Here is a 24,608-nt window from a genome sequence, read left to right on the forward strand (position 1 = left end):
CCTCCGCCTGCCTCCAGTCTATGATTCCCGACCCCTCCGCCTGCCTCTGGTCTGTGATTACACAGCCATTCCACCTGCCCCTGGTCTGTGATTCCCCAGCTCCTCCGCCTGCCTCCAGTCTATGATTCCCTGACCCCTCCGCCTGCCTCTGGTCTGTGATTACCCAGCCCCTCCACCTGACCCCGGTCTGTGATTCCCCAGCCCCTCTGCTGCCTCCAGTCTGTGAATCCCCGGCCCTTCTGCCTGCCTCCGGTCTGTGATTACCAGACCCCTCCACCTGCCTCCGGTCTGTGATTACCCAGCCATTCCAACTGCCCCCGGTCTGTGATTCCCCAGCCCCTCTGCTGCCTCCAGTCTGTGAATCCCCGGCCCCTCTGCCTGCGATTACCAGACCCCTCCGCCTGCCTCCAGTCTATGATTCCCCAACCCCTCCGCCTGCCTCTGGTCTGTGATTACCCAGCCATTCCACCTGACCCCGGTCTGTGATTCCCCAGCCCCTCTGCTGCCTCAAGTCTGTGAATCCCCGGCCCCTCTGCCTGCCTCCGGTCTGTGATTACCATACCCCTCCACCTGCCTCTGGTCTGTGATTTCCCAGCCTGCCTCCAGTCTGTGATTCCCCAGCCCCTCTGCCTGCCTCCAGCCTATGATTCCCGAACCCTCCACCTGCCTCCGGTCTGTGATCACCCAGCCCTTTCACCTGCCTCCGGTCTGTGATTGCCTGGCCCCTCTGCCTGCCTCCTCTGCCTGCCTCCAGTCTGTGATTCCCCAGCCCCTCTGCATACCTCCAGTTTGTGATTACCAGACCCCTCCACCTGCCTCCGTTCTATGATTCCCCGACCCCTCCAACTGCCTCCAGTCTGTGATTCCCCAGGCCCTCAGCCCGCCTATGATCTGTGAATGAGTGGCCTCCCTTGATTGAAATGTCAACAGTTATCTGTCATTCAAAGACCAGAGACAGCAGAGGGGTTCGGGGAATCACAGACAGGAAGGAGAAGACCCAGTGTAGACATCATCTGCATAATAATTATAGAAAAATCCTCATATCTTCATTCCGGATAGGTAAAATGTATTAAAATTCATAGCATGAATCAGTTGTACTTAATTTAACATTGTATAGGCCTCCAATGCAACCTCCATAAATTGGCCGCACATCAAAGTCAGCCAGCACACGAGTCCTGACTTCTGAACATGTATCACTTTCTTATTTCACACAGCTGTATTTCTAGCAACGTAAAATTTATTTTTTTAGCTAGAAATGAAAAAAAAATAAAAATCCTGAAACGGTAAGCAAATATGTAAGAAACACAGATATATATTAAAAAACTAAAACAAAAACAGCAAACGGTACTGAATCATACATGACACTCCTGGACAAAGTGTGACACCTCAGGACTAAAGAAGTTAACAAGTGATTATGTAAGCCTTTTTTTGTGCCCTGTCATCTTGGGGAGGGGTAGGAAAATGTGCACAAAATCGTTGTGGTGTCAAATAAGGCGTGACAGGCACGAGTATGACACACTGAGGTCCATGAACATAATTATTGTCCTACACAACACAGTATATAGAGTATGTGCCCACCTCCAGGGCTGCATACCCCCAGGCCAATAATAGTGCATGACTTCCAAAATTAGAAGGAATCTTGTAGGAAGTTAACATTAGAGCTTTAACTACGGTAATTGATTGTACATGGGTATCTCCATAGCTCCATATAAACATATCCTGCAGGTATTCACACTGGAAATTCAGTTATAAAATATGTAATATACACAAAGTAGAAATGGTCTCCAGGAACAAGTGTATCAGTTTTCCTTCGGCTCGCCATTCTCAGAGTTTGAGTACACAATGTCATTTGAAGGCAAATATCCTGATTCAGCTTAAGTACCTGGCCAGTCAATAGATTTATGCTTTTGTCATTTTATCCATGTGATAATTAAAGCAGCTCGATGAATTCAATACAGTAGAGCACTGGGGTAGTAATGTGATCTTGATCAAACATTTGTCAGTATTTGAAGAAGATGACAGGTGTTTGAATAGGTAAGTGAATGGAGTACAGTTGTGAATATGAGCGAAGGCAGAATTTCGAAGCAGTGTTATTCTTCTGACAAATGTTCGGCCACTTTACAATGACAGAAGCAAATTACTTTAGATATAACAGGCTTTTCAGCCATTCCACTGTGCTTAACCCTATATAAAATAAAGGTATAAATCCTGTACATGAACACAAAGATTTCCCCTGTTGCTACACATCAGTACTAGCATTGTAAGTGGGACAGGAACCGATAACAAGTGTTTCACTTCTAATATAACATATTATACCGCACCTGTCACCCACACAGGGTGAAGGCATCTATTTGGGGTGGGCTATGCCAACTTTCATAACGTATTGAACCAATAAGACAAACAGTTTGTGAATTATGAGGCACCGTGCGTCCATGAAAAATGATGTCAGCGCAAATTACACAATGGAAAGATTTGTAAAAATATTACAAACAATATATAAAGAAGAGACATGAGCGAGCAATGATAGAGGGCTTCTTAGAGGGAATTAATGAAGTAAGCTGCTCGTGCCATCAATATGCATTCCAGTGTAACACTACATTTGTCAGGAAAATAGCCGTCTCTTCAGGATAATAACAAAGAGCAGATGCTGCACAAACCATGAGGTCATTCCTAACAGGCATTACTCAAATTTTGTAGTTTCTAAGAAAAATTTGCAACATCTGTTCATATGTCCTGAACTTGGGTCGATGCAAATTTCTGACATTTTTTTTGTTCTAAACGCTGAATTATAATGTGACTTATAATTAGACTAGATGGAGGCCCGATGCTATTGCATTGGGAGGGCGGTAATGTCACGATGGGGGCAGACATGCAGCGCTGTTGTTGCCTAATGGTATCCTGGGTTAATCTAATGACTTTTGCATCAGGGGACTCATGTGCTTGACGCCTACGCTTATATGCACTGGTTTTGACCCAGCGATTGTTAGGGCTGGCAGACCGCACCGAGTAAATTTAGATATAATAATTGGTGCATTCGCAGCCCGGGGTCCACCGTGCAGGAGACGAACCTGCTCCTAGCAAATAGCAGCACAATATGGCAGTTAAGCGAACTCTGTTACTTCACAGAGTCGCACATAAGGGAAAACGCTGTGCCCTGATAGCGTCACAGGTTAACACAGCTGCCTAACAGAGCAAAAGCTATCAGTGGTCAGGGAGTAGCAAGCACACAAACACCTCCTCTCCAGTGGAGCCGGAATTCTAATGGCTTTACTCCAGCCCTGAATTCACCACACAAAACTCCTAACCGGAGGTGCCGGTATTCTAGTGGCTTATTTCAGCCGGACCCTGACCACAAGCAGACAAGACCACTGAATAGCAAAAGCTCATGATATAAGCTGATCCTAGTGCATGGCCGTGTGGCCATGCAAACCTTTTATAGATGCAGCAACTTCAGGACCTTCCTAGAGGACCAATGGGAGCTGCCACAGTACCTGAGCAACTTCAGGACCTTCCTAGAGGACCAATGGGAGCTGCTGCAGTACCTGAGCATGTGACCCCTGACCTCCAATGAGAGGTCTTACCTTGGGCATGCTCAGAAGGGGAAAAGCAGGACTTAGTCCCAGAGACATCTGCTCGCCGCTGACCAGAACTGGCTACAATGGCTGAGCCAGGAAAGGAAGCAGTAACCATCCGCACAGTATCAGGCTGAGCCAGACGCTGAGACCGACATCTCTGCTGAGCAGGCTCCACTGCGGCTGGAGAAGAATGGGAGACCACAGCAGAGATGGTTCGAGACGCCCCCTGTGCAGAGGCGGGAACTCGACCCCTAACAGCGATGCTGTTGCTCTTCAAGAGTATAATTTGCCCTGTATTGTCTTCGACGCTGTACCTTTGCTGCTTTCCAGTCATTGGCGTATTTTTTATGAGGGGCCATGTTGGCATTGATATTTCCTTTTTAAAGGGGTTTTCCCACAAACAAAAGTTCATTTTAAAAATTGTCTGTGTCTGACCGTGTACAGAGCATACCACAGCTCCTGGGCAGGGGAGGAAGCAAAAGACAATACTGACATTACAGCAGGAGACCGCAGAGGATACATTTTGTAAAAGAAGTCTTTTTGTGGTTTTGATGTTAGAGTAGGACTCACAAAATGTGAGGATCTGTGACGTGGGTTCGGAGCTTACGTATTTTGGCCAGAATATCAACTGATACCTCACATATATTGCTATGTTTTTTTTGCACTTTATATCTTTTTAGGATGCAGTTGGGCCCAGGTGGCTCTGTAAACTGTGGCCTCTGTTCTCATAAGATGCCTTTTCGTTAGCACTGGGCAGCCGGCCTGATCTAAGAGTATGGGCGTCATTAATAGGCTGTGAGCCAGATGCTCTGCATCTCTTATGTGTGAACATTGCCACATACAGACTGTATCTTTTTGTGCACTGGTGTACCAAAGGTCTAATCCCTGATGGCAGGCTGGCTGTCTCATCGGTATTACTGCACCTGTGTAGCCGCCATCTTTAATTGGGTCCACTGCAACCTGTTAGTGCATTTGTTTTGAGGCCTGGGCAGGTAAGCATCTCTGCCTGTTTTTTGGTGTTTATTCCCATCCTTGTATGCATGGCTCTTTATCCCCATCCTAGTATGTGTGGCTCCTTATTCCCATCCTTGTTTGCTTGGCTTCTTATTCCCATCCTTGTATGTATGAGAAAATCATTGAAAAAACCCCAAAACATCCTACTTGCCTTCCCACAAGATGGCCGCGGGCTCCTTCAGGGAAGGTGGCTTCCCAGTGCCTGCTCAGAGCAGGACCTGAGATGCCTCCTTTCCTGCCTGTCAGTCACTCCTCCGATATTCTGCAGTGCAGATGCATTGCAGAACATTATGCTATACAGTAATGTTCCATCCTGGGACAATGTAAAAAAAAAGTTAAAAAAATAAATATAAGTAAAAATATATTTTTTTTTAATCCCCAAATAAAGAAAAAACTAAAATATTTTTCCAATACATTTATGTAAATAAAAAAATAAACAATAAATATATTTGGTATCACCGCGTCCGAAACGACCCGCTCTCTAAACCTTTCCCATTAGTTGAACTCTTCAGTAAACACCGTAAAAAAATAAATAAAAAATGAGGCAAAAAACAATGCTTCATCATTATAACGCCAAATAAAAAGTGCAATAAAACGCGATCAAAAAGACAGATGTAAAAAAAAAATAGTACCGCTGAAAACGTCATCTTGTCCCACAAAAACTAAGCTGCCATAGAGCTCCATCAGCAGAAAAGTAAAAAAATATAGCTCTCAGAATAAAGCGATGTAAAAATAATTATTTTTTCTATAAAAGTTTTTGTTTAAAAGCAACAAAACATAAAAACACGATATAAATTGGTTATAGCTGTAATCATACAGACCCAAAGAATAAAGCTGCCTTACCAATTTTACTACAAGCGGTTTCTGAATTGCTGGCTTTTGTTCATTCTGCATCCCGAAAATCAGAATAGAAAGCGATCAAAAAGTGTCATGTGCCTGAAAATGGTACCAATAAAATGTCAGCTTGTCCCACAAAAAGCAAGCCATAACATGACTCTGTCGGATGAAATATGGAAAAATTATAGCTCTCAAAATATGGTGATGCAAAAACTATTTTTTGCAATAAAAAGCGTCTTTTAGTGTGTCACAGCAAGCAAACATAAAAACCCAACATAAATCTGGTATCACTGTACCGACCTAGGTAGAAAAAATAAGCCTAATCCCTTATACCGCACGAGGAACAGTGTAAAAAATAAATAAACAAAATTCTTCACCTACTGTTGATTTTATCATTATGCCTCCCAAAGATCGAAGTAAGGCACATTTATCCTGCGCTCTGCGCTTGCAATGCGGTTTCTGTGTAAATCTCTGAAAAACGTGATTCAAATGTAACCTCTGGTGGATGATTCCTTATAATGAGGCAGATAGAGGCGCTGTGGACACCGTCTGAACTACGATCTGGAGGTTTACGGCTTTTTTAGGAATGCATAAAAGTGCCATCGGCCACAGTTTTGTGCACTTCTGAAAAGAAGGACACCTCTAAACAGAGGCCAGGAGAAGTTTATACTAACTCTGCTCCCTCATCATAGTGAATGGATCCCTCGGGTGTTTCATCTGAATCATGGCACTCAGAGATTTGGATGGAAACCCCAAAGTAAGTGTTCAGCGTAGAGTGACGGATAAATGTGATCATAAATGTTATGTAAACTGTTACCAATAAAAGCTTCAACTCAGTCCACGAAAAAGCAAGTCTCCAGTCAGGTCTGTCATCTGTTAACGGAAATGTAGTGGCTTCCATGTTACTGGTAGCACAAAGGCTCTGGAAAAGCTAAATGACTGCTCGCCCCCCAAAAAAATTTCATCAAATTCTCCACTCCCAATTCCAAATGCCCCCTCCCTTTTGAGCCACAGTGTGTCTAAACCACATTTAGAGCCCACAGGTTTGGCATTTCTGTAGTGAAACGGGTTCATGTCTCCAGAAGAATGTGCTGGGCACAATGTACTGGTCACAACAGCGTACTGTTCACTACAATGGGAGTTTGCACATTTCACTTAGCAACATGAGGGGGGATTCTGCTCTTCTAGCACTTAGGGGCTCTTTATGAAATCCTCAAACTATTCTAGGAATATCTGCGCTCCAGGAGGCAAATATCGCTCCATCCTTCCAGAGTCTCTTTGTATGGCTAAGTAGTACTGTACAGCCATATATGGGGTATTGCCACGTTTAGTAGAAATTGTGGGACAAATTTTGGTCCCATTTGTATCCGTTGCCCAGTATGAAAATGTAAAAGTTGGGGCTAACACACAACTTCGGTGGTAAAAATGTAAAATTATACCATTGAAGATAAAATAAATGTCTGTGACACACCTGTTGTGTCAATATAATCAATGTACTCCTTGATGAATTCATTGAGAGGTTCAGTTTGTAAAATGTGGTCACTAATGGGGGGGTTCTGCTGTATTAGCATGTCAGGGGCTCTGCCAATTTAACATGGCACCCTCAAACAAGTGCAGCAAAATCTGCACTATAATATGGCGTTTTTTCCCTTCTGAGCTTTGCTCTGTGCCTCAAAAGTAGTTTTCGAAGACATATGGGGTATAGGTGAACTCAGGAGAAATTGCACAACAAATTTTGGGGTTTATTTTCTCCTGTTACAAGCAAGCAAACAAAGATTTTGGCGGGAAAAGAGTGATTTTTTTATTTTCACAGCTTAACATTATAAACTTCTGCTCAATGGACACCTAGATAAGTTCCTAAAGCGGTCTAAGTTTCCAAAATGGTGTCACTTGTTGAGGGTTTCCACTGTTTAGGCACATCAAGGGCTCTCCAAACACGATATGGAGTCCGCTAATGATTCCAGCAAATAACAAATGGGGTTTTGGCATGCTCAGGATAAATTACACAGTAAATTGTATGGTCCATTTTCTCGTGTTACCCTTGTGAAAGTAAAAAAAGAAATTAGGTCTAAAGAAAAATATTTGTGAAAGAAAAGGAAATGTTTATTTTTTCCTTCCACATTCCCAAAATGTATGTGAAGCACCTGAAGGGTTAATAAACTTCTTGAATGTGGTTTTGAGTACCTTGAGGGGTGCAGTTTTTAGAATTGTGTCATTTTTGGGTATTTTCTGTCATATAGGGGCCTCAAAGTGACTTCAAATGTGAGGTGGTCCCTAAAAAAATGGTTTTGCAAATCTTGTAAAAATGACAAATCGCAGGTCAACATTTAACCCTTATAACTTCCTAACAAACAAAAAAAATTATGTTTCCAAAATTGTGCTGATGTAAAGTAGACATGTGGGAAATGTTATTTATTAATGATTTTGTGCGTTATGACTCTGATTTAAGGGTATAAAAATTAAAAGTTTGAATATTGCAAAATGTTCAAAATTGTTGCCAAATTTCGTTTTTTTGTCATAAATAAACGCAAGTCATATCGAAGAAATTTTACCACTATCTTAAAGTGCAATATGTCACAAGAAAACAATCTCCGAATCAGTGGGATCCATTGAAGCTTTCCAGAGTTATCACCTCATAAAATGACAGTGGTCAGAAATGTAAAAATTGGCCCGGTCAGGAAGGTGAAAACAGGCTAGGTCGCGAAGAGGTAAAAAGCTTTTTCTTTCATTTTTGAATCTGCCATTGTCTTTTCACTTATCTATCTATATATATATAACTAGCTGAAGAGCCCGGCGATGCCTGGGCATAGTAAATATCTGTGGTTAGTTAGAGCACCTCAATTCTCTTATTTTCCCATCACGCCTCTCATTTTCCCAATCACATCTTTCATTTTCCCCCTCACATCTCTCATTTTCTCCCTCACACCTCTCATTTTCTCCCTCACTCCTCTCATTCCCGCCTAACACTTATCATTTCGACCTCACATCTGTCATTTTCCGATCACTACACTATTTTCCCTCACTCCTCTCATTTTGCACTCACACCTTTTCATTTTCACCTCACACCTCTCATTTTCACCTCAGTATATACATGTTTGTCATCTCCCTTATATATAGTATACACCTGTATGTCATCTCCTGTATATAGTATATACCTATATGTCATCTCCCCTGTATATAGTATATACCTGCTGTGTGTCATCTCCCCTGTATATAGTATATACCTGCATGTCATCTCCTCCTATATATAGTATATACCTGTATGTCATCTCCTCCTATATATAGTATATACCTGTATGTCATCTCCTCCTATATATAGTATATACCTGTATGTCATCTCCTTCTATATATAGTATATACCTGTATGTCATCTCCTCCTGTATATAGTATATACCTGTGTGTCATCTCCCCTGTATATAGTATATATCTGTGTGTCATCTCCTCCTGTATATAGTATATACCTGTATGTCATCTTCTATATATAGCATATACCTGTATGTCATCTCCTCCTGTATATAGTATATACCTGTAGGTAATCTGCTCCTGTATATAGTATATACCTGTGTGTCATCTCCTCCTGTATATAGTATATACCTGTATGTCATCTCCTCCTGTATATAGTATGTACCTGTATGTCATCGCCTCCTCTATATAGTATATACCTGTGTGTCATCTCTCCTGTATATAGTATATATCGGTGTGTCATCTCCCCTGTATATAGTATATACCTGTGTGATCTCCTGTATTAGACCTTGTTAACACGTTATTTGCTCAGTATTTTTACCTCAGTATTTGTAAGATAAATTGGCAGCCTGATAAATCCCCAGCCAACAGGAAGCGCTCCCCCTGGCAGTATATATTAGCTCCCACATACACATAATAGACAGGTCATGTGACTGACAGCAGCTGTATTTCCTATATGGTACATTTGTTGCTCTTGTAGTTTGTCTGCTTATTAATCAGATTTTTATTTTTGAAGGCTAATACCAGACTTGTGTGTGTTTTAGGGCGAGTTTCGTTTGTCAAGTTGTGTGTGTTGAGTTGTGTGTGGCGACATGCATGTAGCCACTTTTGTGAGATGAGTTTTGTGTGGCAACATGCATGTAGCAACTTTTTGTGTGTCGAGTTGCATGTGACAGGTTAGTGTAGCAAGTTGTGTGCAGCAAGTTTTGCACGTGGTGAGTTTTATGTCTGGTGCCTTTTGAGTATGTGCAAGTTTTGTGTGAAGCAACTTTTGCATGTGTTGCAAATTTTGTGCATGTGGCAATTTTTCCGCGTGTGCAAGTTTTGCGTGTGGCGAGTTTTCCATGAGGTGAGTTTTGCATTTGTGGCGAGTTTTGCGTGAGCCTAGTTTTTGCATGTGGCGAGTTTTGTGCGTGGTGAGTTTTGAGTGGCGACTTTTGTGTTTCGACTTTTATGTGGCGAGGTTGGTGTATGTGTGGTGAAATGTGTGCTGAAGGTAATATGTGTTCAAGCACGTGGTAGTGTGTGGCGCATTTTATGTGTGTGTTCATATCCCCATGTGTGGTGAGTATCTCATGTCGGGGCCCCACCTTAGCAACTGATTGGTATATACTCTTTGGCGCCATCGCTCTCATTCTTTAAGTCCCCCTTGTTCACATCTGGCAGCTGTCAATTTGCCTCCAACACTTTTACTTTCACTTTTCCCCATTATGTAGATAGGGGAAAAATAGTTTGGTGAATTGGAAAGCACGGAGTTAAAATTTCACCTCACAACATAGCCTATGACGCTCTCAGGGTCCAGACGTGCGACTGTGCAAAATTTTGTTTCTGTAGCTGCGACGCCTCCAACACTTTTCCTTTCACTTTTTTCCCCATTATGTAGATAGGGGCAAAATTGTTTGGTGAATTGGAAAGCGCGGGGTTAAAATTTCACCTCACAACGTAGCCTATGACGCTCTCAGGGTCCAGACGATTGACTGTGCAAAATTTTGTTTCTGTAGCTGCGACGCCTCCAACACTTTTCCTTTCACTTTTTTCCCCATTATGTAGATAGGGGCAAAATTGTTTGGTGAATTGGAAAGCGCGGGGTTAAAATTTCACCTCACAACATAGCCTATGACGCTCTCAGGGTCCAGACGTGTGACTGTGCAAAATTTTGTTGCTGTAGCTGCGACGCTTCCAACACTTTTCCTTTCACTTTTTTCCCCATTATGTAGATAGGGGCAAAATTGTTTGTTGAATTGGAACGCGCGGGGTTAAAATTTCGCCTCACAATATAGCCTATGACGCTCTCAGGGTCCAGACGTGTGACTGTGCAAAATTTTGTGGCTGTAGCTGCGACGGTGCAGATGCCAATCCCGGACATACACACACACACACACACACACACACATACACACACACATACACACACTCAGCTTTATATAGTAGATTGTCTAAGGGTTTTTCCGTCTGTCTGTCTGTCCTGGAAAGCCCGCGTCTCTGATTGGTCGAGGCCGCAAGGCCTCAACCAATCAGCGACGGGCACAGCATGGCGACGATGATGTCATAAAGGTTGCCTCGACCAATCAGCGATGGGCACAGTCTGCCGCGAATTCGCCTCGACCAATCAGCGACGGGCACAGTATCGACGTAGATGTCATAATGGTTGCCATGGTGACGATGATGTCAAAGGTTGCCTCGACCAATCAGCGACGGGCACAGTCTGCCGCGAATTCTGGAATCATCATTGTCCATATACTACGGGGACATGCATATTCTAGAATACCCGATGCGGTAGAATCGGGCCACAATCTAGTATTATATATTCAGTCAACAACACCAGAGAATAATTAATTAGTTGCTCATATGTGACTATTCACTGAATAATTGAATAAATCTACCAAGGAGTATGAATGGACACTTATTACAACAAAGATAAAAACTGTAAGTAATAGACACAGTAGAATACATATAGAGAGGACATAGTCCTGTATGAAAAAAATCACATAGAAACGTATATGAAGTGGGCATATAAAACCATGGTGTTCGCCCTGCGTCATTTAACAAGGAGAAAGAATTGAAGGTCCATTACACACTTGGATTTATTATGTGATATTCATTTAAGTGGTTAAATAAATGACCTAATCATTTGTGGATATCACCATAAAATCAATACATACAAATATATTCTATTGGAGCAGAGAGATTGTATTAACAGATGTATGAAACCAGGGACTCCAACGTACGTTTCGCCAGATAGCTTTCTCAAGGAGTAAAGAGTAGTAACATTTCTAATCACCATTTGTACACCAATAAAATAAAAAAAAACTAAAAAAATATACACACGTGGTATTGATGTATCCATAGAAGTATGAGCAATCAAAATATAGAATTATTTAACCAAATCGGTTACACAAAATGAAAAAAAATTGTTTTTTTTATTTGAAGGAACAAAATGTTAAGTCCCTTGAAAAATGGTGTTTGGTATCTCTATAGTTGTCCTCACCTGAAGGAAAATAATATCAGGTCATTTTAAGTAACGTCTAATGAATGTCATAAAAACAAAACTCAAGAAACAATTGCGCAATTGGACTTTTTTCACTGCACTTGAATTTTTTTTCCTGTTTTCCAGCAAAATTGCATCGTAAAAAGAATGGTGTAAAAAAGAAAAACACACAAGCTTCCTTATGACTATATATCAATGGAAAAATAAAAAAAATGATGGCTCTTGTGAGCAGGGGAGAAAATATCTGAAGTGCAAGCCCAAAGTATTCATAGTAATGTCATCCAGTATAACACATTGGCTGACTTACTAATGACAAATACCATAAGTAGCTCAAAGAACAGTTACATTGACTCAACTTTCAGAAACCAGCTCGGTGTGGGTCAAATGGTTCATAACTACCATGAGAATGGATAGCACGAAAAAGTGCTGATCAGGTATCAAAATCATTACACCCGGCAACTGCACATTCGCTATTGCGCACAATTGAGGAGGTACTTGTTAATGTTAACATAAAACAGAGCAGCAAAGTGTGCTTTAATTATATTAATGTGCAGATGGCTTGCTAACACTTTTTGCATTGAAATGTCAACTTTAAATTATCTTCTTGGCCTGGTCGATGTAAGGCGAGAAGTTACTTGATGAAATCAAATCTAGAACAGATTGTTCATTCTCTACTTGCAGAACCAGCCAAGCTTTTTCTTAATAGGATTATTCAGTTAAATGAAACATATTCCTTTACTATAAGACCCTGAAATTCCAAATGGTTATTCGTTCTCAGTTTCTGTGCCCGTTTCTCATGTGTAGTTACACAGTTTAATTTGTGCGAGATAAGACCACAAGTTAACAAAATATCACAAACTACAAAAAATCCTGAAGCAACTGAACATGTTAGATTTTAATATGCTGATCCTTGGTTGCCCTGAGATAGATTAGCCAAGGGCTTATTCCACCTCCCCACTTAAAGATGAACTACTACAAAATTTTTAGTGCCTAAACTGGTCTAAATGTCCATGTAGCATAGTTTTAGTGCAGTAATATACTCGCCAGTCGCTGTCCTCCACGTTTCCAGCACCACTGAGATACAGTGAGGTTTATGTCCAAACTAGAAGTGGCTTTTACAGTGTAAGTCTATGGAGACTCAGAACAAGACTCCATAGACTTACATTGTCAAAGTGATTTCTGGCTCACACATAGACCTCAGTGTAATCCAGCAAGTTAGAATAGAAGTCACAGTAGCCAGAAGAGGATCATAGCGGCACTGGACAGCGGGGTAGATGGCGATCGGTGACTGTATTACCAGGGCTGTTGAGTTGGAGTTGAGGAATCGGAGTCAGAGCCCATTTTGGTAGAGTCGGAGTCATGGAAATTGAGGAGTCGGAGGTTTGGCTTACTGACTCTACAGCCTTGTGTATTACTGCACTTATACAAAGCTACATATACATTTAGACAGGCTTAGGCAATTACAAATCTTGTGTGGGACCGCTACTTTAAAGAAACATGACAAGGAGAATAATAGCAGATATTCCAGTGAGAAAAGTGAATCAGATGTGAGTGGAAGACAAAAAATTAACAATCGCACAGAGTAAGATGGAGTCATAATGACATGGTTACTACCATATGAGCTTAGTTGAAAGACGTGCTCCTAAATTCGTTATTTTGCCATTTTTGTGTTTTCATACTGCTATGTATCTATTAACTGGTGCTGTTTTACTAGTATGGGAGGTGTGGTTGAACAGTGCTCTGAGATCACTTCATTTTCTTTTTGTACATGACGCAACTTACACACTCAATTCCACGGCCGATAATTTGTTTCCTGTGTAAATAATTTAGATAAAACAAAGAGCGTTTGCCGTGCAGATAAAACTGAAGATGTTAATTAACTGGGTATTAAAATAACAAATGGCACCAAGGGCTTTGAAGGTCATGTAACACTAATGAGAAAAACTATTCGGATATCACAATCTAGCAAAGTAGAAACTTTGCACAGTCAAAGCTGTCAGCAAACACTTTTCACCATGTACTCCACCAGAATTCTAAGTGCTCATTCATTTGTCCATTTTCTACAAATATGTGTAAACAAGTAGGGAAATACTAAAACACTGAACCATTAGAGGGGACACACTCTCCTGTACCATCAAGCAACTGAAAGTTAGTCATGGAGCAAAGTTTTGGTAGTAAGACTAAATTCAAGCAATTTTAAGAATTTAGGTACAATTACCAAGTAATTTTCTCCCTTTAAAGGGGTTCTTTGGCCTTAGGCTACAAGTCAGCAGCCTGTTGGGCGCGTGATATGTATATGATTTGCATACATGCAGTCACAAGAAGACTAGACTAAATGCAAGTGTATTAAGTGAGGCATGCCACATCTAAATAAACACACGTCATATCAAAGAAATTTTACCACTACCATAAAGTACAATATGTCATGGGATCCAAGAAGTATCGTTTCTCCTTGCGGAGAGTGACATGATAAGCATGTCGAGGTGAGGAGACTTAAAGCCGCAATGCTGCTCTGGGAAATATGCACATTGTCTCTTCAGAGAGGAAGAGGACTAGAACTCTAGTGCCACCTATTGGAAGTAGCAATCCTAACAGTCAATGTTGACCCTTTAACGAGCCTTGTCACATGACTTAGGATAATAGCCAAACCAGAATCTCAATTAGCAGACACTGTGTTTTAGCAGACATTTTTGAATCTGCTCTTGTCTTTTCACTTATATATTCAGTCAACAACACTAGAGAATAACTAGTTGCTCATATGTGACTATTCACTGAATAATTGAATAAATCTACCAAGGAGTGTGAATGGACACCAAAAAGTACTCAATAAGAACATTTATTATTATTATTATTATTATTATTACAACAAAGATAAAAACTGTAAGTAATAGACACAGTAGTATGCATATAGAGGGGAAAAAATCACAGAAACGTATATGAAGTGGGCATATAAAACTATGGCGTTCGTCCTGCGTCATGTAACATGGAGACAGTATTGAAGGTCAATTACACACAAATAAATATCACATAGTAAATCCAAATGGTTAAATAAATGACCTAATCATGTGTGGATATCACCATAAAATCAACACACAGAAATATATTCTATTGGAGAAGAGAGAGTGTATTGCCAGATGTATGAAACCAGGGACTCCAAAGTACGTTTCGCCAGGTGGCTTTCTCAAGGAGTAAAGAGTAGTAACATTTCTAGTCACCATTTTTACACCATTAAAAATAATGTGGTCGGAGCTCATAGCAAGTGAGCAATTCTGCTACATACAGGCGATCTGATCATCGCTTGTATGTAGCAGAGCCGATCTGATTATAGCAGCTTCTAGTCTCTCATGGAGACTATTGAAGCAGGCCAAAACTTAAAAAAAAAATGCTTTTAAAAAATATAAAAAATAAATAAATATATAAAACTTCAAATCACCCCCATTTCACCCCATTCAAAATAATACAATAATAATAAAAAAAAATCAACTATACACATCATTTGGTATCACCGGGTTCAGAATCACCCGATCTATCAATATAATATAAGAATAAACACGATCGCTAAAAGGCGTAACGAGAAAAAAAAGTCAAAACGCCAGAGTTATGTTTTTTTTGGTCACAGCAACATTGCATTAAAATGCAATAAAGGGCGATCAAAGGAACGTATCTGCCCTGAAACGGAAATCAGAAAATAGCACAATTTAAAAAAAAATTTTTAAACAAATTTTTTTTCCCACCACTTAAATAAGAAAGAACCTAGACATGTTTGGTTTCTATGAACTCATAATGACCTGGAGAATCACAATGGTCAGGTCAGTTTTAGCATTTAGTAAACATGGTAAAAAAAAAACCTGGGGGATTGCACTTTTTTTGCAATTTCACAGCACTTGGAATTTTTTTTTCCCATTTTCGAGTACACAATGTGGTATAACCAACGGTGTCGTTCAAAAGTACAACTCATCCCGCAAAACACAAGCCCTCACATGGCCATTTTGACAAAAAATGAAAAAAAAAGGTAAGGCTGTGGGAAGAGGGGGAGCAAATAAGAATGCAAAACAAAAAATACCAAAAAAAAAACAAACCTCTGGTTGTTAAGGGTTTAAGATAAGTTACTATGAAGTCTATTTGGGGCATTTTTATGCTGTGTATTTTTCCAGAACAAGAAAAAGCAGAGTATTACAGTACCTGCAAAGTGTATGTGATTCATATAAATCTCATACCCACTTTGCTTTTTTTTCACGTCCTGGAAACTGAACTGTGGTGCGATTTTATTTGCATATTTTCCCTGTAGACTTAAAAGAGATTAGATAAATCCAATCTACACAGTTATATCAATAAAGATTTATCATAGCTAAGTAACAGAAAGTTTGCAAAACAAAGTAGTTTTCATTTAAATAGGAAATACAGTACCAGAAAGTGCAAAAACTGTAGCTAAAAAAACACAATAAAACCGCATGTAATAAACATCAAAAAGGCAGTGAAAAAAAAAACAAGCAGCAGTGATGTGCGAACGTGCCTGGATATGGTGTTATAAGAGCATGATCGTGTGCTAACCGAGTGTCTTCGGCGTGCTCTGAAAATATGTTCGAGTCCCCGCAGCTGTTAGGCCGGCGTCACACTGGCGTTTTAAACGGCCGAGTACAATGCGATAAAAAAATCGCATTGCACTCGGACCAATATTAAGCTATGGGGCAGCTCCCAGCAGCCGACTTTTTGTCGGGCGTTTTCCTCGGCTCACTCGCACCCATATAAGCCTATGGGTGCGAGTGAGACAGCGCACACCACTCGGATATCATCCGAGTGATGTGCGTTATAAGCGGACCCCAGCTATGGAGGAGATGGAGAAATTCATTTCTCCGCCTCCTCCGCAGCTGTGCTCCGATCCTCCCTGTGCAAGAGAATCGGAGCACAGACGCATGACACTCGGCTCCTGCTCTGCTGCGAGCAGAAGCGAGTGTCATTAGCATATCGCATCCGATTATCTCGCATCGGATGCAATATGCCAGTGTGACACCGGCCTTAGACAGCCGCAACGCATGTAGGGGTTGCCTAATTGTTAGACAATCCCTGCATTTGTTGTGGCTAACAGCCTCGAGACATGCAGTCGCAGAGACTCCAACATATTTTTAGAGAACGCCGAAAACACTCGGTTAGTACACAAGCATGCTTTTATAACACCTTATCTGAGTACGCTGCATGTCATCATGTTCCAAATACTAAACTTTCTTTCAAATTTCAGACTATCGTCTAATGAGAAAGCTAATGCAGTTGGATATAAGCAATTCTCATTAAATGCCCTAATGACTTCTAATAGTGCTTCTAATTAATTCTACTCATAGCACATTATTCACACAAAACTGGATAACCAGTCATGTTATTATGTGGCAGGATGAGTGGGAAGTGTAACAAAGTTTTCTTAAAACTAAAGTTAAATCTATTACAAATCATCCAAACAGAAGATAATTATAGAACAGAAACGGCCATTTTGAACAGGTGTCTGACTTGTTAGTACTTCTCAGTGCATAATACTGAAAAAAACAAAACAAAATAGGTAACGTCTGGTGCGGTTACTAGTTGTTCTGTCTGTGTGTGATCCTTTAGGCAAGATCTGAAAGACCATATTTTGCAAGTAGAATTTGTGCCAATTCACTTACGGTTATATTCTTCAACTATGGCATTTCCTGAACGTAATGATTTTGGAATCACATCGAATTTACACCTTTGACGCTACTCATCAAGCCAAAGGCACCTTTGAATTTAGCCTGTGTTACAAGTGTTTGGGCAGATGGCATATCAGAGTCAGATACTAAGATAATATTCTCTTCGTGATCGATGATGTACTAAAGCCATGGAGATGTAAATGGGGGAAGAGCTTTTGAATAGATTGGAGAAGGAAAGTATGACCAAAATCGATGCTTTGGAGGAGAACTATTTTTGTTGCAGGACAATAAAAACACTATTACGATCAATCCTGTCAAGGCAGATTTCTCTACAGCAAGGAAGGTCAATGTCAGGGCTGGTCCTTATTCTGAGTGAAAAAATCAGTTATTTAACAAATAAATTTGGAGATTATAAATTAAAACTTGATATCTCACCTTAGACTAACTAGTGCTTCTCATTATGGTTGTTGACTATTTTGACCACCAGGTCTAGCCACCAGACAATTTAACTTTTTGGCACAATCTAGATAAGAACTGTGGAAATATCAAGCACTTGTGATTTCCAGAGCTCCCCAGATTTGAAGAGGACTTTAAATACATTGGGCAATCATATTACAATACTCCAATTCTTTTTTTTTTTGCAAATATAAAGGCATCTCAGTAGGTCCAGAGGGTTTACATTTCCGTAGGAAAACTGAAGACTCTATGAAAAGCGTCTCTTTTGGACGTATATAAGACTAAAGAGCTATCAACTTTATAACCTTTGATGTCTCATTCTGTATATTTATTAGGGCATTTCCAGTAATGGTCATTACCTACATATAAGTATGGATCCCTTTTCTAGCAAGCATGGCATATCTTTTTGTTTGGCATCATTTTCCAGAGTTTCACACCAATAATTTCATTTCATCTCCTCCCTGTTGGCTTGAGGACAACTAATCAATTTGCCCTTTACCGCTTAGAAAATATCCATATGCAGTCACCGGTCGTAAATATTATATAGGTTTAGCTACATTTTATGTGCTAAAAACTGAAAAATTACAATATACAGCATTTGGGACCCACAAAAATGGTGGCTGAAGGTTTCATTTAACATCATAAGGAATAAACACGTGCATTCTTTAGTTTTCCTTAAAAAAACATCTAACAAATCAGTGGTCTCAAGTTCTACGAAATATTTAATCAATGGTCAATCACTGACTCTTAATTACGCTGTTGGGCATTAAATTTACTGTCCAATGGTTATTAACCTGGTAATCCTAATAACCCTATATCTAATCAGTATATTGGCTTACTTTGTGTTTGTCTTCTATATACATATATATCATTTTTCTTCACGATGCCATTTACGAGCTACAATTTTGTAATAAAACATACCAGGCATCTATAAAGTCTTATCAGCTACTAAAGGAGAAAACATAACAATGATCGAATACACAAAGCAAATTACACAATTTATTTTCAAACCATAGCCTTTGTGTTATTATTATAATTAGCATATTCACAATCAGAAAATCATTTACCAAGACCCTAATCAGATCCTAGCAGTAAAACCATTTCTGCTTTGTATTAGATTGGATTTCAGCCCCACTACCCTCAATAGACCCGCCTGCCTTATAAACTTTATACCGCTAATTGTAATTACTTAGCCATCAGAGGGGCTTAAAGGGTTGTTTTTGGATCACATACAATTATGACCTTTACATACCTAAATAAGAAGTCACTTTTATGGTGTGCTACATAAACTGCCCATTTCCATACTGTAAGACATGCATGAAATAGCAGATGTACTTACTTGAGCAAGTCAGCAAAGTTCTAGCGATGAGACAATAGGGATGCAGCAGCGTTTCGAGCAGCAAGTTCCAATTACAGCATGGTTGGGATAAGAGCAGTTTGAGCTGACCCTGGACTGCCATTTCTTCTGCTGATGGAGTTCTTTCAAAACGTAAGATAAAGAGAGAATAATGTAGTTAATTTATCTATGAAATGAATAGCCTTAAAGTGCAGATGTAATGCTAACTCATTTAAATGTCAATTCCTCCCAGATTACTCAGAAAATGCTTTCATGCTTGCTTACTTTAAAACTGCTCAGGGAAGGAATTACATTTAATCTCAAGTAGCTAAGAGCAAATTAACATTTGGTACGCTGCCAGATATGTTACTGACACAAAGTAACTTCACTCATCCATTGTGTAGAGCCATGTAGGTTCTTGTTGTAGAAGGTAAAAATTAGAACTTTTTGTGCATGAATAAATCTGCCTACACTAAGCTTTACCTCCGTGTCACAATACCCGGGAGGTGCACTCAAATTAATTCAGTTTACAGAAAATTTTTCTGACAAGTGAGGGGCTAATCTAAAATATAGCATTCAGTGATTCATTGCTATACAGTGCCAAATACCGCTACGTGAGTTTGAAAGAGCAATGGTACCTGCCAGGGCGCCCCATTCTATGCGTATAGCGATGGACTCATACAGGAATTTAACTAAATTAAGGGGTTAAATCTTTAGGATAATGTTATTTTTTTATATACGGTAATAAATATTAATGTGGCAGTTTGTGAGCAGAAGGGAGAAAAGGATTCACAAAACTGAAAAATAAAAAATTTCTACTCTGCTGAAGAACCTCATAATACACCCCAGCTTCTGCAGAACCTCTTAATACAACATCAGCTGCGGCAGAACTTGATAATATGCATCTCACCTGCATCATCATCATCAAAGATGCAGGATCTTATAATATACCTCAGGTAGCCACAGAACCTCATGAAACATCGCAGCTGCTGCAAAACATCATAATACACCTCAGCAGCTGCAGAACCTCATAATACACCTAAGTTGCTGCCGAAACTCATAATACACCTCAGCTGCTTCAGAATCTCATAACACACCTCAGCTGCTGCAGATCCCCATATTACTCACATCAGCTTCTGCAGGACCTCAAAATACACACCATAGCTTATGCAGAACCTCATAATAAACAATTCAGCTGCTGCAGAAGCTCATATTACACATCCCACATTTTGCAGAACCTAATACCCACCTCAACTGCTGCAGAACCTGATAACATACATCTCATCTGCTGCAGAACATCATAACACACCATTAACAGCTGCAGAATCTTATAATACACCTCAGATAACCACAGAACCTCAGGATACATCTCAGCTGCTTCAAAACCGCATGATACATCTCAGAAACTGCAGAACATCATAATACACCTCAGCTGCTGCAGAACCTCATAATACACCTTAGCTGCTGCAGAACCTCTTAATACATGTCAGCTTCTGCAGAACCTCATCATACACAACTCAGCTTCTGCAGAATCTCACACCTCAGCTGCTGCAGAACCTGATAATATACATCAAACCTGCTGCCGAACACTATAAGACACATTAACAGCTGCAGAATCTTATTACAGTACCTCAAATTACCATAGAACCTCAGGATACATCTCCGCTGCTGCAGAACATCATAATGAACCTTAGCTGCTGCAGAACCTCATAATACACCTAAGTTGCTGCTGAACCTTAATACACCCCTAAGCTGTTGCAGAACCTCATAATACACACCTCATCTACTACAGAGCCTCATAATACAGTTCAGCTGCCAACATTGCATTGAACTGATAGAATGGCTTTTATTTCCACAATAAACCATCTCATGTGATCTGCAGTGAGGCCATGTAGTGGATAAGGTTGAGGCTTCCAAGGTTATTTTGCCATGATATAAAAGAACCTGATAGCTGATGTCTCCCGAAATAAACTACAGGCGGCATGAATAAGACATTCGCTCCATTATTGCAGCTGTGAATGTTTTACTCCGAAATGCTGTGGCATTAAAGAGAAAACATGGATTTAATATCCTACCAGGTATGATGCGACCTGGGTGACTAGCCCAAGAGGCCGATGAACAGCATCTTCTCACTGCTCTGCTATCCTAGACTGACAGGTGACCCCCTGGATTTGTAATTCTACAAGTTGACATGCCAAATCCTAAAGATGTACATTGTATTTCACTCTGCTTGCCGGATTGAGTTGTTGTCACATGATCGCTCACATGCGAATTGCAGACATATAGTCATGTGTAGAGATGAGCGAATATATTCAGAAAACGATCGCCAAACAAATTTGGCACGAACATAGCACATTCGGATTCGTGATCAGAAACACGAGCATTTTCCTTAAAATCGGAAAAAGTCGGTAAAATTCTGTAAAAGTATGGGAAAATAATTGTGTTGCCACTAAAGTATTTTAAAGTAGATAACAGATAGATAAAAAGCCAGCAATTCAGCAGCCACGTACAGTAAAAACACAGCAGGGCCCGTCAGCATGGAAAAGATGGATTGCATACAGTATATACACATAGAATATATATATATATATATATATATATATATATATATATATATATATATATATGTATATATATATATACACAGTTAGGGCCAGAAATATTTGGACAGTGACACAATTTTCGCGAGTTGGGCTCTGCATGCCACCACATTGGATTTGAAATGAAACCTCTACAACAGAATTCAAGTGCAGATTGTAACGTTTAATTTGAAGGGTTGAACAAAAATATCTGATAGAAAATGTAGGAATTGTACACATTTCTTTACAAACACTCCACATTTTAGGAGGTCAAAAGTAATTGGACAAATAAACATAACCCAAACAAAATATTTTTATTTTCAATATTTTGTTGCAAATCCTTTGGAGGCAATCACTGCCTTAAGTCTGGAACCCATGGACATCACCAAACGCTGGGTTTCCTCCTTCTTAATGCTTTGCCAGGCCTTTACAGCCGCAGCCTTCAGGTCTTGCTTGTTTGTGGGTCTTTCCGTCTTAAGTCTGGATTTCAGCAAGTGAAATGCATGCTCAATTGGGTTTAGATCTGGAGATTGACTTGGCCATTGCAGAATGTTCCACTTTTTGGCACTCATGAACTCCTGGGTAGCTTTGGCTGTATGCTTGGGGTCATTGTCCATCTGTACTATGAAGCGCCGTCCAATCAACTTTGCAGCATTTGGCTGAATCTGGGCTGAAAGTATATCCCGGTACACTTCAGAATTCATCCGGCTACTCTTGTCTGCTCTTATGTCATCAATAAACACAAGTGACCCAGTGCCATTGAAAGCCATGCATGCCCATGCCATCACGTTGCCTCCACCATGTTTTACAGAGGATGTGGTGTGCCTTGGATCATGTGCCGTTCCCTTTCTTCTCCAAACTTTTTTCTTCCCATCATTCTGGTACAGGTTGATCTTTGTCTCATCTGTCCATAGAATACTTTTCCAGAACTGAGCTGGCTTCTTGAGGTGTTTTTCTGCAAATTTAACTCTGGCCTGTCTATTTTTGTTATTGATGAATGGTTTGCATCTACATGTGAACCCTTTGTATTTACTGTCATGGAGTTTTCTCTTTACTGTTGACTTAGAGACAGATACACCTACTTCACTGAGAGTGTTCTGGACTTCAGTTGATGTTGTGAACGGGTTCTTCTTCACCAAATTAAGTATGCGGCGATCATCCACCACTGTTGTCATCCGTGGACGCCCAGGCCTTTTTGAGTTCCCAAGCTCACCAGTTAATTCCTTTTTTCTCAGAATGTACCCAACTGTTGATTTTGCTACTCCAAGCATGTCTGCTATCTCTCTGATGGATTTTTTCTTTTTTTTCAGCCTCAGGATGTTCTGCTTCACCTCAATTGAGAGTTCCTTTGACCGCATGTTGTCTGCTCACAGCAACAGCTTCCAAATGCAAAACCACACACCTGGAATCCACCCCTGACCTTTTAACTACTTCATTGATTACAGGTTAACGAGGGAGACGCCTTCAGAGTTAATTGCAGCCCTTAGAGTCCATTATCCAATTACTTTTGGTCCCTTGAAAAAGAGGACGCTATGCATTACAGAGCTATGATTCCTAAACCCTTTCTCCGATTTGGATGTGGAAACTATCATATTGCAGCTGGGAGTGTGCACTTTCAGCCCATATTATATATATAATTGTATTTCTGAACATGTTTTTGTAAACAGCTAAAATAACAAAACTTGTGTCACTGTCCAAATATTTCTGGCCCTAACTGTATATATATATATATATATATATATATTGGTCAGTGACATATACAATTATTACAGTGTTTACAGCTTACTGTACATGTATTTAATAAATACAGGATTATTTTTCTGAAAAATTTTCTTAAACAGCAGAGGGAAAGCCGATGGCTGGGGACAGATGTTTATAGCCTGGGAAGGGGCTAATAACCATGGAGCTTCCCAGGCTGTTATCAGCTCACAGCTGTACACTTAGCCTTTACTGGCTATTAAAATGGGAGACCCCCCAAAAATGACGGAGGATCCCCCTATAATTAATAACCATCAAAGGCTAGGCAGACAGCTGCAGGATGTGTTCGCTCGTGCTTGACAAGTCTAACATCCTTGGCCGTTTCTGCCTCCTGTCCCTTGGGGGCAGATGCCATCTACACAAAGTCAGTCCTGGTGTAGCAGCTGGTCCCGCATCCCTCTTATCTTTGGATTGTGGTATCATCAGCCGCTGTGCATCTGAGGTCAGACTTGGTGAAGCACCTAGTCACGCCCCTCCAGACTTTCCTCAGAAAGTGATTCCACCACCCAATCCATTACAAATTAGTCCTCCATAGAGTATTATGTGCTTTGTGTTACATATCTGTGGTATATAACGCTCCAAAAAAAGTGTTTAAACATTTTTCAGGATTTAATTAGCAATCCATACAGTGTAAAGTGCTTAGTGGGTGACAAAGATGGCAGAATCTCGAGAGACTCCCAAAGAAGCGTCCGGAGGAACACCGGAGCCAGACCGAAAGCTGGCACAACAGCTAAAGTTGCAGGAGCCTACGGTCTGGAACCACAAAGGCCTGAACCCAGGTCGCAGCCTTCACCGCTAGGGTTCTTGCGTACTGCAGATGAGAGCCAGGATCCAGCATCAAGAGAGCGGACTATGGGGCCTAGGCTGGTCAGAAGAGAGAAGGAGATGAGCCAGGACCAAGGCTGGAAACATGCTACCGTACCCGCTAACCACACGGTACGAGAG

At 40.5% G+C, this 24,608-nt stretch overlaps 1 protein-coding gene across 4 annotated transcripts in view; it reads right to left on the reverse strand.

The window, feature by feature from the left end:
- The window catches only part of KIAA0825 (KIAA0825 ortholog), a 544,507-nt gene that overhangs the window by 335,676 nt on the left and 184,223 nt on the right, over nt 1-24,608 (reverse strand). For all 4 annotated transcript variants that reach the window (XM_069751839.1, XM_069751830.1, XM_069751857.1 and 1 more), the window contains one exon: nt 19,330-19,469. In XM_069751839.1, the coding sequence (XP_069607940.1) occupies nt 19,330-19,469 (140 nt within the window). The remainder of the gene's footprint in view (nt 1-19,329; nt 19,470-24,608) is intronic.

The sequence above is a fragment of the Ranitomeya imitator genome, chromosome 1, assembly GCF_032444005.1.
Source record: "Ranitomeya imitator isolate aRanImi1 chromosome 1, aRanImi1.pri, whole genome shotgun sequence".
Classification (NCBI taxonomy): domain Eukaryota; kingdom Metazoa; phylum Chordata; class Amphibia; order Anura; family Dendrobatidae; genus Ranitomeya; species Ranitomeya imitator.